The 13,894-nt window shown below is 40.5% G+C and overlaps 1 protein-coding gene across 2 annotated transcripts in view; it reads left to right on the top strand.

Annotated features, from left to right (window-relative positions):
* BNIP3L (BCL2 interacting protein 3 like) overlaps positions 1 to 13,894 on the top strand; it is a 121,309-nt gene that overhangs the window by 20,208 nt on the left and 87,207 nt on the right. For both annotated transcript variants that reach the window (XM_085632756.1, XM_085632755.1), the window contains exon 2: positions 12,417 to 12,603. In XM_085632756.1, coding sequence (XP_085488882.1) covers positions 12,437 to 12,603 — 167 coding nt within the window. In that variant the 5' untranslated portion in view covers positions 12,417 to 12,436. The remainder of the gene's footprint in view (positions 1 to 12,416; positions 12,604 to 13,894) is intronic.

The following is a 13,894-nucleotide window of genomic DNA, read 5'->3' as shown; positions in this document are numbered from 1 at the left end:
TGGGATTACATCTTAAGCCACAGATCATCCATCACTTGCTGTTGTTTATAGGAGTCTTACAGTTCCTATAACCTTGGTAGAACAGTGAAACAAAGCAGACAGGCTACCTCACCAAGCTCAGGCCCTCACAAGTTCCTTCATCCTCACACTTTAATACAACTTTGCTAATACATGTTTTTGTCTGAAATGTGATTATGGTTGTCTGTTGGATCGCCTGTTTAGGTCATCATCCTTTGCTGGCTTTGCCTGTTTCAGAAAGCCATTCCATGCTTAGTCTGGTCAGGAAAAGGCTCTGCCAGAGTCCTTGAGTCAGGTAGGTGGTGGAGGTTAGCTGCATAAGCCAATGGTTTGAGATATGAGGCGGTGGGGGGAACATTTAGGTATAGATGACTGGCGGTCTTTCTTAACCAGTGTGTAACTACCAACCCCCACCAACAGCCCCCCATCTTTATTGTGCTTTAAAAAAACGGAACATTCCAAATCCTCAATATAGGAAACCTATTGTAGGTTTGTATATCTGTGAATGCCTGTAAGACTAGCTGGCATGGCATGATTGTTGTTTTCCTCATAGAGTGGTTCTACTAAGCAATAAGAAAACAAGCATTTGCTATGCAATAGGTGTCGCATTTGCGAGAGTTTGAGCTATTGGCATTGTAAATACCAATGCCTTTTATTTCTGTATTTTTAAAACCTGCAAGCAGTGCGTAAACAGGCACATTGTACTTGCAGTCGTTGCTTACGGGAAGCAACACTGGCAGTAACTATGCCTCTTTTACTGGCAGCCTTCCTTTTCGTAAGCAAGGACTATAAGTACAAAGGTTGTGTTGTTTATGCCAAGCGTACAGCTTTTCGAAACATAAATAAAAGGCATTGTCGTTTACAATGTAGAAGTGAGATATCTTATCTGTCTCACTGGTGCAGGGACACCCTTAGTCTACGGGTTCACAAAATGAGGATCGACACTGGAGTGGAACAAAACACAAGTTTATTATATCTCATGAGATTGGCTCCGCCATACAGAGACTATAAGTGCCTAAGAGGGAACGAACTAGAACAGTTTCAAACCTGCCTTTTATACATTTTGGGTACCATAGGAATTCACCAAAAACCCCATTGTCATGGTTACATCACATTTTACATAACCCTCTTATGGCATTTTTACATACCCCTTACACAATGCTTACATGCTGAACTGTGGAATCCTGATAAACCCCTACCCACGTCATCTGTGTAGATAGGCAAGGGAGGTTACAGGTGTTGGTGGGCAAACAGATAAAGCATCTGTTCACTTAGGCTCTTCGGCAGGGCAGGGCTGCTTACTGTGACATGCGAACATTATCAGTATAACCAGCTTTCCAGTGAACATGTAACTTCTGACTTTGCAGAGGTCCCACAGAAACACAAAATGTGGGCTGGTAGACAAAATGGAAGAGTAGTAGAGGCTAACTTAACAGAATACATTTTTTACTGTTCAACAGTCCCTCCTTTTAGACTCTACTAAACACATATTGTCTAATTAAATAAGAAAAAATATATATTCCAGATACATAAAACTTCATGAGTACAGAAAGCATAAAAGAGAACATATTAACATACTTAGTGATCTAATCACCATGACCACCATATTCCTCCACTTCTAAATCTGATCCTTTCGCCTGTGTTACCATCATCATCTGGATAACATGCTATATTTAGCTATTTATTAAGACCTCCTATATGAAAGGTAAAAATCTTACTACCATGTGCTGCCCATAAAACTCCCAACCATGAAAGAGCCATTGTGGGAGAATGGGAGTGGTATGAGAGGAGCTGTTTTATCAGGGGGACACGGGACCATAGTGTGTGAGAGGCATACACCCAATTTGAAGGCCACCACATTTCACAACAGTCTTTGCCAGGATCATTTGGAACAGGCCTTTCCATCTCACAACATCTCTCAGATCAAAGTTTTTGCAGCAGCCATTATGCAGATCTTGTGTAGCCCCTGCAATCTGGTGAGAAACTGCACACTCCACATCAGCCAGACCTTCACAGCAATGGCTAGTCTTTTCATCAGTGATTTTCACAAGTGCATTTGCATGTACATATTCAAGCCACTTTAGTGATGCTGAAACACAGTCTTTTGCAAAGCGTAACTCTGTGCTATCTTTGTGTTGCTTTATTGTGCTTGAAACTTAAGGCAGATAGCTACAATCCAATCTGTTGTTCTGCACACATCATCTTTGAGACCTCATTATGATCTTATTTCAAAGAAACTGGCAATCTATACCTGGACATCAGTTTTTGCAATAACACATTTGCTACTATACAGTTGTCTTTTTTCTCATATTCTGTTCTTATACAACCTTATTTTGCTTATAAAATATTTTCTGGTCCCTCTTTTAGTTCTTTACAAGTGTCAGCATTAAATAAACAGTATCCTTTTCAAAATAACCTGTGAAAATTCCATTGAATGTATATGCTAACAGGACACAACATTGTACAACTGAATTAGCATTTGTCTCTCCTATGACAATAATGACTCCCATTTGAGCAGTTATACTGCATGTAATGGTAAGGGCAATCCATTTCGAATTTTGGGCTGATGTAACTACTGAAAGCCATTAAGCTTTGACAACATAATATATAGGGAGCACAGCTTGCGCTGCTCCTCATCTGTCATTGTTACCTTTCAAACCTGGGCAATCTACAAAATGGACATTGTTGGGCTCAATCAGACGTTCATCCTTAAAATATAACCTTGGCTTTACGCATAGATTCATGACACCTAGACATTCAGTTTCATTACAAACAATTTCATTTGTTGGCTGTAAACTCAATACATTTGAATTCAGACCTTTCTTGGTCACAGTATTATCCCAAAACAACTTTACAAAGGAAGGCATTATTTTCTCACTCTTTTTGTGACTGCCATTTACCATAGCTACTAAATTAAGGCAGCTGGGCATTTCTGTGACGTTGGAATGGATCAGACACATCCTTGTATGTCAGCCTCAGTAAAGGCTTAGCCACTAGGGAAAGGTTTGGTAATCACTCACTACAGCAGCCAACCATTTCCAAAAAACATTCTGGCTTCTTCCTGAATTTGAGGTGGATTCATCTGGTGAATTATTTACACTCTCTCTGGTGACACCTTTCTAGCTCCTTTTCTAACTATGTGTCCCAGACATTCACCTTATTTCTGACTATTCTCATGCAATAGCACTGTGACATGAACTCAATTACAGTAAGCCATTCTTCTGCACATGGAATGTGAAAAAATATATTGGCTGGATTTAGTACCATAGGACAAACTAGAAAAGTTATACTTCTACTCTCCTGCATTATTCTGTTCTTTTCATTTAGTTTCTGTGAACCTGTGATCAGAAAGTTACACAAACTTCCAGTCAATTCCATCAAAAATCCTTTACTCAGTTTGTCTCCAATTATTAGTAAAAGTTCTGCAACTGATGGTGTTCTTGAACACGTCATCTGGTTCTAATTTGAATAAGACATGTTCTGCATGTTTTATTAATCTGACATCTTTCTCTGTGAACTCCCTTACTTCTGTGTTTATTATTTCTTTCAAATCATAATGTATTTTTTCAGCTGTCATTTCTGCTATAGCTGTCTCTTCTTGGGCAATTTTAAAATGTACATCCTCATCAGGAATCTGATAATTAACATAATCTACTACTTTCTGGTGCGCACTACACTGGTAATAGCATTAGCTGCAGTCGTGGTGCCATCGGGTAACTTAAAACAAGACCCATCTACATACAATTCACCCTGAGCATCAGGCAGGGGCATGTCAGTCAGGTTCACTCGACTCTTTGTTTGTTCTTCAGTGGTAAAAATACAGTCATGTATATCACTAGGCTGTTCAGAGGGCAATGGCAACAAAGTAGCTGGATTCAAGGTCAGGCAGCGTTTAAGTGTAATGTGTGGTGCTAACAAAGTGAGTTTGTACCCGGTAAGAGGAGCACTCGTCAAATATTGTGTCTTAGTTTGATTTAATAATACATCAACTGAATGGGGAACAAAAACCGTCAATTTATGATCCAATACAAGTCCTGCTGATTGTCTGATTGAAATGGCAGTTGCTGCCACAGCCTTCAGGTAACCATGGAGTGACCTGGCCATATATACTTTTTGCATTTAAAGTCTAACCCTTCTCTCATCACTTTCTACACTCTCTTCTTGTGCTTTTAATTGTAATTCTTAAATTTTTTGTACAATAGTCTGTTCTTCAAATTTCTTCCTATCCTTTTCTTCTTTAATCTGTTTTTGTTTAATTTGTTTTCTCCATAACCCTACGACATCCAACATACTCTGCCTACTTTTTTCTCTTAAAGAGCTGCTCTTCTACATATTGCTATTTCTCTAAATCAAAGGTACCATTTAAGTGGCCACTGTAAACTGGCATCTGCGTTCATATATTTGTTCCACAATGCGCTAAACAGTATTGAAGAAATACCATATTTAATATACATTTCATAATTCAGAGTGCCTTTTAGAGGCACTGGCTGTCTTTCTTCCAAAGTTCTTTTGTGTTGCAACAACAACATAATGCACGAAGTGTGCTCAAAACAGGCATGTTTACCAAATACTTCTTAACAATAGCGCTTAGACTCTTATACCAAAAGATGGGAAAAAATTCTCACACTATCTGTCAAAGACATTTGCAAAGGCCTTTATACTAACACAAAACCCAAAAAAGACAACCAATTCAATCCTACCTGATCGCAGAACTCCAACTCCCAGCTTCCGATCCTCTGATCAATAGATCACCTCCAAAATACCAAACGAAGAGCCCCAGTTGAGACACACAGCCACCACAAAGGTCAGGTCGATAAGCTGAAAATCACCTGGGCTGCGAGAGCAAGTCTCAGTCTGCGGGGTGCCCCTTAGTGTTTCTGTAATGGTCGAAACAACCTCCTTCTGGTCCAGCTGTGTCCTTCAATGGGGCCCCACATTGCTGACGCCAATTGTAGAAGTGAGATATCTTATCTGTCTCACTGGTGCAGGGACACCCTTAGTCTACGGGTTTCCAAAATGAGGATCAACACTGGAGTGGAACAAAACACAAGTTTATTATATCTCATGAGATTGGCTCCGTCATGCAGACACTATAAGTACCTGAGAGGTAACGAACTAGAACAGTTTCAAACCTGCCTTTTATACATTTTGGGTACCATAGGAATTCACCAAAAACCCCATTGTCATGGTTACATCACATTTTACATAACCCTCTTATGGCATTTTTACATAACGCTTACACAACCCCTTGCACAATGCTTACATGCTGAACTGTGGAATCATGATAAACCCCTACCCACGTCATCTTTGTTGATAGGCAAGGGAGGTTACAGGCGTTGGTGTGCAAACAGATAAAGCATCTGTTCACTTAGGCCCTTCGGCAGGGCAGGGCTGCTTACTGTGACACGCGAGCATTATTAGTATAATCAGCTTTCCAGTGAACATGTAACTTCTGACTTTGCAAAAAGAGGCCCCACAGAAACCCAAAATGGGGGCTGGTAGACAAAATGGAAGAGGGGTAGAGGCTAACTTAACAGAATAACATTTTTACCGTTCAACAACAATGGCAATAGCTCAAACTCTTGCAAATGCTAGACCTATTGCATTGCAAATGCTTGTTTGGAATAGGGGTGACCTGTCCTATCTTTAGACTAACAGAGAAAATGCCCTACGAGATAAATGCGTTGACAAGCTTGGTCCATAGAGGGAGTATAGAAGGACTGAATTGTTTAATGAGCTTGGCAGGCAGGGAATCGTTGAAGTGGTTGGAGGGTTTTATTGTAGTTAATAGTGTAAGTAAAGCGTCTTCATCTGGGCTTTTGAAGTCCCTCCGATTAGCATAGTTTTAATAGTATAGACAAAAGGAGTGGAATTAACCTGGGGCAGTACAGGTAGGGGATTGGGTTGGACCTGGGTTGATAGATGCTGTGAGGCGCAAAGTAGGTCTGATGCAATCCTTTTGTCTTTTCAATATTTAGTAACTATGTGGACCTGATTAGCCCCTCCCCTTGCTTTCATATTCTGTTTAACAAATTCCTTCTTAGTTTAATGTTACTGCATATGTGAACAACTTTTCAAAGCCTCTCTTTTTGGTAATGTCAGAAATGTCAACCCACACTGCTTGCTCAGTCATATGATGGTGTGGAGTACCATAGAGTGACATAAGGTGGAGTAGAGTGTCGCTGTATTGTAGAATGCAGTGGCATAAATTAGAGTGGCACAGGTTACAGTGGCCTAGAGTGCATTGGCATAGAGTGCAATGGTGTAGATTAAAGTGACATACTGTGCAGTGGTGTTGAGTGGTGTAGAATGATGCACAGAAGATGGCAATGGTGTAGTGCTGCGGAGAGCCGCGGCATAGAGTCTTGCAGAGTGCAGTGACATAGTGTTGTGGTATAGATTGCTTTGGCATAGAGTAGTGCAATGGTGCAGAGTAGAGTGGCGTAGAGTGTAGTGGAGAAGACTAAAGTGTTGCAGAGTAGAGTATCGTAGAGTGCAGTGACGTAGAATGCACTGGTGTGGAGAGGTGTGAAGTGCAATGGGGTAGAGTAGAGTGTTACAGAGTAGAGTATTGTGGCATAGAGTGCAGTGGTGCAGAGTAGATTGACGTAGAGTGCAATAGCATAGTGTGCATTGATTTTGAGTAGAGTGCATTGAAGTAGAGTTCAGTGGTTTGGAGTAGAATTACGTAGGTTGCAGTAGTGTAGAGTAGAATGGTGCAGAGTTGGGTAGATTGGAATGTTTCAGAGCAGAGTGGAGTGCTGCACGGTAGAGAAGAGTGGCGTAGAGTTGAGTAGAGTGGAGTACAGTGGCGCTGAGTGGAGTGGTACAGAGTAGAGTGCATTGGCATTCAGTGCATTGGCGTTCAGTAGAATAGAATGCAGTGTTGTAGAGTGGAGTGGCCTGAACTGGTGAGCCAGTTACAAACCACAAAGCCAATGGTAAGCAGTAGGCGGAATGCATTCCCAGGGAAGCTTTCCAGATGTCCCCAAGATGTCTTTAGCAAACCAGATAGCAGCGCTGTTGGGTAGTCTTTGACCTAAAAAGGAAGCAATATGCTTCTTCTCATCTTGACAGCACATTTGATAATCAACAGTCTCTTCCTTTACATCCAGTTCTTGTAACACAATGTCCATTGCGAATCAATTTACCCACACCCTGCCCCTTGCCTCCCCTCAACTATGTGTGCCAACCCTCCCATCCAGGAGCTGCCAAAGCCAGAAATAAAGAACACAGTGAGAACAAGTCATGGTAAAAGAATCCTCCTTTTCTGACAACTATGCTTCTCTTCCAGTCTTGTTAATTCTTCCACCGCCTACTGATAATGCACACTAATGGCCTTTAATCATTGAGTACATGTTCAAGCTTAATCCGTTCCAGCTTATTAATAATTTAGTAGAGGTTTCCAAATTTCAAACAATGCCACATAAGGTAAGTTCTCAATGGATTGTATCAGTTTCCGCAAGGTATCTTTTTTCCAGCTCCCTCCTGTATTCAATCTTGTACCACCCTACAGTAGTATATCCGCTTTAACAAAAGGATGTGTAGTCCGGTCCTATTGTCACAATCTCATTTAATTCTATAAAGGACAACTTTCCAAAATATTTTAAAATCTTTTACTTGGTGTAATCCTCACCATACATATTAGTGAGTTCCCTCCGCACCCCCATCTCCCCAGCAGACACCAGACCTATTCTGATACCTTTTCTTTAATGATGACGATGTGAGATACTAGTTAAGAATAATCTTGTCTTTCTCCAAGTTTCATACATTATTATCCTGCACAATGTCTCGTTAGATATTATCCCTTTCTTCCTTTTAATAATGATTGGCCCAGATACCTTTCCTACTCTGTTTGATAGACCTGTTGCGTCCCTTGGAGGTGTTTGTTTATCAGTTTGTATAGAACTGAGAAGAAACTCCTCCCAGCACATGCCATGAAGATTGTTTTAGTGTTACATCCATATTTTCTACTGCTTTGTTCTTTGGTTAAATGTTAAAATTGCTTATTGGGATATATTATTGTTGGTGCAAGCACATGTCTGTCAAATAATACAATGTGAGTGCAGGGATGTGGAACTCTTATAGCTCAACACCCAGGACATATTGTTCAGGGTCAAGGGATTGGGACAGGTAGGCCCAACCCCCTACATACGCAACCCTTTGGCTGACCGTTTTCAGTACCACATTAGGGATCAGGGAATGGCATTGCCTGCAATTAAGGTAATACTTGTGTCCACGTGTTAATGCTGTTCAAACTTGTATTTATGGTTGATTAATGCAAAGCCTTTATTGTTAGGGTGAGCGCTCTTAAGTAAATGTTGTAAGCTCAGATTGCACTATTGACAGTGGTTCCAATATAAAAAAACTGTACACACGTTTTCAATGTTTAGCAATATGGGGCTAGGTATGAGGCCCCCAGAATGCTCTCTGATTAGATGCAAATATTTGTAGAAGCCTGAAAGCAAGATTGATGATTCTTTGCTTTCCAAATAAAATGTTCCCCAAAAAATGCAAAAACATTTCCCTAAACTACTGTAAAATTTTAGGTACCATTTTTTTGCAGCATCATTTAGAAAATGTGCTAATGTAGGCTAATATTTCCCAAAAAGATTCATAATGGTAAATCAGTGTAACCAATTTTAATGAGATTATGGGAAAAATAAACCAGCATTGGTAAAGCCAGTAGGTCTGTAATTGTTGGCCAGCCTTTTGATTTTGTCAATGTGTGACTTGTTTTGGCATGGATTTGTAAAACCTTATTGGTGCAGGAGCTGCTGGGCCCTCACCATTATAACAAACCTTGGCAAAAGCATTAAATTGTTTTGGTCTCAAAAAGCACACATTGCCTCAATAGTTCCTGGCACTGAACAAAACAACTCTGTCGATATGCTCCTTATGAAAGAACAGAATGCTGTCACTCACAGTGAAGCTTGCCGATAGGCAGAGACAAAATTTTAATAAACACAAAAGGTCATGGTTAACACCAGACCTAATTAGGGGCCCAGTCATTACGTAAAGTTTCCAAAGTGCACCCATGTCCTTGCATTAGGTGCAGATATGCTGCTGTAGTGAATTCACTAGACTTAGTAGGCCAAGAAATAGTACACCTAGAATATATTTGGGAACTGCATTTTAGCATGAGCAAATAGGCAGCAGTATATTTGCTCATGCAAAAATCTGAGTATTAGCAAGTTCACTTTCCCTCAAACCACTTTTTCCCAACCCTGGAAGAAGTTTTACATCTGCCAATGTCAGGAGTAAATTTCCAACCTTTCTCAGTATGAGAAAAGATTAGAGAAGAGTTGGTAAAAACCATGAAAACATGCAAGTTAGTTGGTTTGCACAGGCTCAAAAGGGCATTCCAACCCTTGAGCTGTTGTTTACCACTACCTTCAGCCCCAGTATGTAGATCTGCGGAAATGTAGCAACATAAGGGAATTGCTAGTATTCAAATCCTAGTATGGTATGAGCCCTGGCATAATCAGAGAGGATATTTCAGAGCTCCTATATAATGATATTACTGTCATAATTTGTCGTATCATTACATGCCACAAAAGGGACAAGTGGATTTTGTTACAGGGCAAGTAGATTTATGAAGCAACCTGCCCCATGGACAAGTAGATATTTTATTAAATTCCACAACCCAGTGATTGGGATAAAATAAGCCTCTGGTTTTAGTCAGTTTGCCCTCCATGCAGCTGTGGTGATCATTTTGTTTATTTAGCCAGCTAACCAAGCTTGAACGTTCAGGGGCACACACATGACATTGAAATGACCTCGATAACATATGTTGTTTTTCTCTGGTAGCAGTACAGATAGAAGGAGGAAAGTGTTTTTTTTTGTGTGGCTTGACAATGCAACTGTCTCTTGGCCCTTTAGCCTACATCAGTATAATTTTACAGTTCTTTGCTTCGACTCAAATATGTATCCATTCCCATACTATTTACTGATAACGCTTCATATTACCAAACAACATTCTTTTAAAGCCAGACCTGTTGCCTTTGCCAATGCTTGTTATATCTTGTAAACATAGAAGTCCAAATTACAAGTCAACCAGAGTGTTGTTCTCTCCGTGGGGCACTGCTCCAGCTGATTCTGAATAGGTTGATGTACGCAAACTTATTGGGTATGAGAATACTAAACCTATTTTTATTAGGCATATTTCTACCCTCACTACAACCACCCATGGGTCCTGTGACGTTATCCACCTGCTCAGTGTTGATAGAAAATATCTACAGTAAAGCCTCTGGAATGGGGAATCTGCATATAGTAAAGCTAGGTCAGTGTAACTGAGTCCCATTGTTATGCCTCAGTAAGGGACTTCCAAGTCATAATACCCGGAGTCAAGGATGGAGAAGTGGAATTGTTAGTTCTGGCCCCGGTATCGTCCCAACTGAATTCCCTGCAACTCTTAGTGCCTGGGCACTCCAGCCTAATTTTTAAAGTCATGAGAGAAGAAAGATCTGCGAAGCTGCACTGAACTGGGGTTGGTTCATAATCGGGTGGGAATTTACAATGCTGATGGGTGAGTATTGTTGCAGCGCGGAGGCCATTGTTTTAAAATCAGTTAAATGTATATATTGAGGAGGCTTTAAAAAAAACCAAAAAAAAACATTGGCTTGCAATGCACGCAAGCCTTTGTGTTTATCCGTAAATGTGATTTTGGCTTTAAGATGTTAACTCATTTTACGTCTTGCCTAGGCAGCGCTTGCGCTGTCTCTTCGAGACGTGCTGTATTCAGGGTATGGGCATGAATCTCTGCCCACTTTCCACCCATAGGATTAGTAGTCCCTCCTTAGTACCACCTCTTCTCTGCTTGTAACCTCCCCTGTTACATGTGTTATTACTCTGCAGTTTTGATTACGCTCTCCTAGCACTATTTTCTTAAATGACTTTCTCTTGGTTGCCATTGCAGGCAAGACATGCCCTCCCGCAACCCCCCCCTTTTTTTTTTTTTTTTTTTAAACAAGCATGGCCACCGCTGTATTCTTCTTTTTTGTTTTAAAGCACACCATGACACGCTTTCACTTTAATGGCAGCTGCGCCCCTTTTTTTTTTAGGTGCAGCTTGTCGTATTTAGCTTCATAAACAAATGCTTTTTTTTGTATAAGTGCCACATTCCACGCTTTTACTTTAATGGCGGTGGCCCACCTTTATTTAGACGCTGCTCGTCTAAAGAAAGGGGCGCGGCCGACATTAAAGTCAAAGTGCAGCATGGGGGCGCTTTTACAAAAAAAATGCATTTGTTTGTCACGTTCACACACAAATGCTTTTATTGTTTGTTGTAAAAGTGTCCTCATCAGTGAAATACATGGTTTACTCAAACCTGCAACTCCAATGAATCTATACAAAAAAGAATCTCCCATCACTCGGTGATGCTGGTACGTACTCAGACGCACCACGCGATCAGGAAGATTCTCTTTTACCTCCCCACGCACAGCAGTATTTCAACATACAGGGCTTAGAAGAAGCCTCTCTGTGTGCCGGCAGGAATGAATCCTTGACAAAGTAAGTTGCGGGGAGCCTCAAATCTTCTACAGTAATTTGTCTGTTCAGAGCATTCTTTGGATTACCAATTTTAAGAAAGCTAATTTTCGAAAGAAAGAATGCTTAATTTGTGGACTTTTCCTGTAGAGTGTGACTACAGGGTCTGCCCCTCTCTAAGACCCTATGGAGCTTCAAATATACGTGAGTAATGTGGGTCCTAATTCATGATGATTTTGCAGGATTTGCAACACGAGTGTACAGCACTAATGTGATATTTTATCAGTGTTCTCACCTTAGCACTTGGGCAGTGGATCCTCCACCAGTAGTGATAAAAGTTGCATCAACCTCTGATTTTACAATCCGAGTTATATGAGTGATTAGCTGCCATTAAGACGGTCTGTGACAAATTGGTTACCAAGATCTTTTTGGCAGATAGAGTATTTAGGGAAGTTCCCTTGATATGGTTGCATTGGCATGCATTACGCAAGCAACCACTAGAAGTACAAACTGCGTGTTTACGCACCGCTTGAAGGTTTTCAAAACACATAAATAAAAGGCATTGTCATTTACATTGCCAATAGCTCAAACTCTTGCATATGCGAGACCTATTGCATTGCAAATACTTCTTCTTTTCTAATGATGAGTTGTTTTATTTATTCACGTTCATAGCCAGTCCTTTTATCCAGTATCGCAGTTTTGCCTTTGAATAAAGTATAGCTTTTAAGGTGTCTTCTGACAGGCTGCAGAATTTTAATACACTGGAACGCTTTACTGTGCACTTTTTTTAAAGTTGTCTTATCTTAGGTTTCCATTACAGTATTCGTGCACCCTCACAGAAGCTATAACTTCAGCAAGTCATGCTTCGCCTCTGAGTCACTAAAAGCGAGCTTATCTGCCTTGTCCAACAGGTTCTTGCGTAGAGTTACAGATGAACGACAACGGAAACACCGACGACAACGGCAATGGAAGTAATGGAGGCCTGGAGCACGTCCCCTCCTCCTCTACCATCCACAATGGGGACATGGAGAAGATCCTCCTGGATGCACAGTACGAATCAGGGCAGAGTAGTTCAAGGGCGAGCTCGCATTGTGACAGGTAGTGTGTGCTTTCTTTTGTTTATTTGTGGTTGTATCGCTTGGAGTGTTAACTTATGGCACCCAGTTACACAGGACTTTATTATGACTATTGGAATATATTGCATATTAGTTCTCCTGTGTCTGTCTTTCTGCTTTTATCAGGTGTGAATGGACTGTCACCTATTAACTGCTAGAAGTGGATACTGCTTCTTTATAAGGGGTGTGCGAAATTCGCATAATTTGCCTTCCAAAATTTATGCAAAATTTCTCAAAAAATGAAGCAAAGGGCAAAATCGCCTTTAGCACTATATTTTAGCACAAAATGCTTCCTCACCTCCATTTTTTAGATGTGAAGTCGCATTTCTTGCTTAAACAGTAGCAGAAAAAACACAAGTGCAGCGAGCAACAACTTGTTGCGTTCTTATATACTTAGTGTTCGCATTGCTCCTTTGCTTCCCTGCCAAAATAATTATGCCACTTGGTGTAATGGAAGATTTTTGCGAATTGCACTTAATAAGCATAATGAAAATATGTGAAACTACACCAGCGTACTAAAGTTGTGCACTCTGGTTCAGCACATTTTTTCTTTTCCATACACTGGAGCTGATCACGCGTGGCATGGTAAAGAAGTGTAGTAATATCTGGGGAAAGTAGTGTAACCAAACCTTTTTCTGCATGTTTTCCCAAATGTTGGCCTATTTCCAGTTCTATTTCCACTCGCTTTATGGAAGGAGGTGAATTTGTCCCCAGAAATACCAAAACACTCATTATCCCATTACAACCGGAAATGGGAAATTTAGCCCATGAACAGATAGAGAAGTAATCGGCTCTGAGTCATTTTCTTACCGCATAAGCATTCACTCAATCTCGCATGAATATTTGCACAAAGCGCTTGGTCCTATACTTTTGATTTTCTAATAATTTATAGCTTTTTCTTTATTTAAATGTTAGATTAACTTGAGTCACCCCAGTCACATGTGAAGGACTGTATCCTCTGATAAACCCTGCTTTTGGCATTCAACACTCCTATTCTCCCTGCCACCTCTTAGGGGAATTGTAAACGGAATGTTGAAATTATATTAAGGCCTTTGGTGTTATCTACCATAATCGTGTCCCTCAAGCCATGTTACAGAAGATGCCGTATTTCATCTTGACACCCACCACCAACAACTGGAAAAGATCAAAATTAATCCCAGACCCCTACACTCCACGTGGTTCATCAAAAATCTACCTTGTGAACTCTATTATAACTACAAAGAACTGAAAACATAAGGATTCTTAAGGGGTGTCAGTTTTTGATGAAACCGTGA

Source organism: Triturus cristatus, chromosome 11 (genome assembly GCF_964204655.1).
Source record: "Triturus cristatus chromosome 11, aTriCri1.1, whole genome shotgun sequence".
NCBI lineage: Eukaryota > Metazoa > Chordata > Amphibia > Caudata > Salamandridae > Triturus > Triturus cristatus.
The sequence above is the reverse complement of the archived record's forward strand: the minus strand, read 5'-3'. Positions and strand labels throughout refer to the sequence as shown.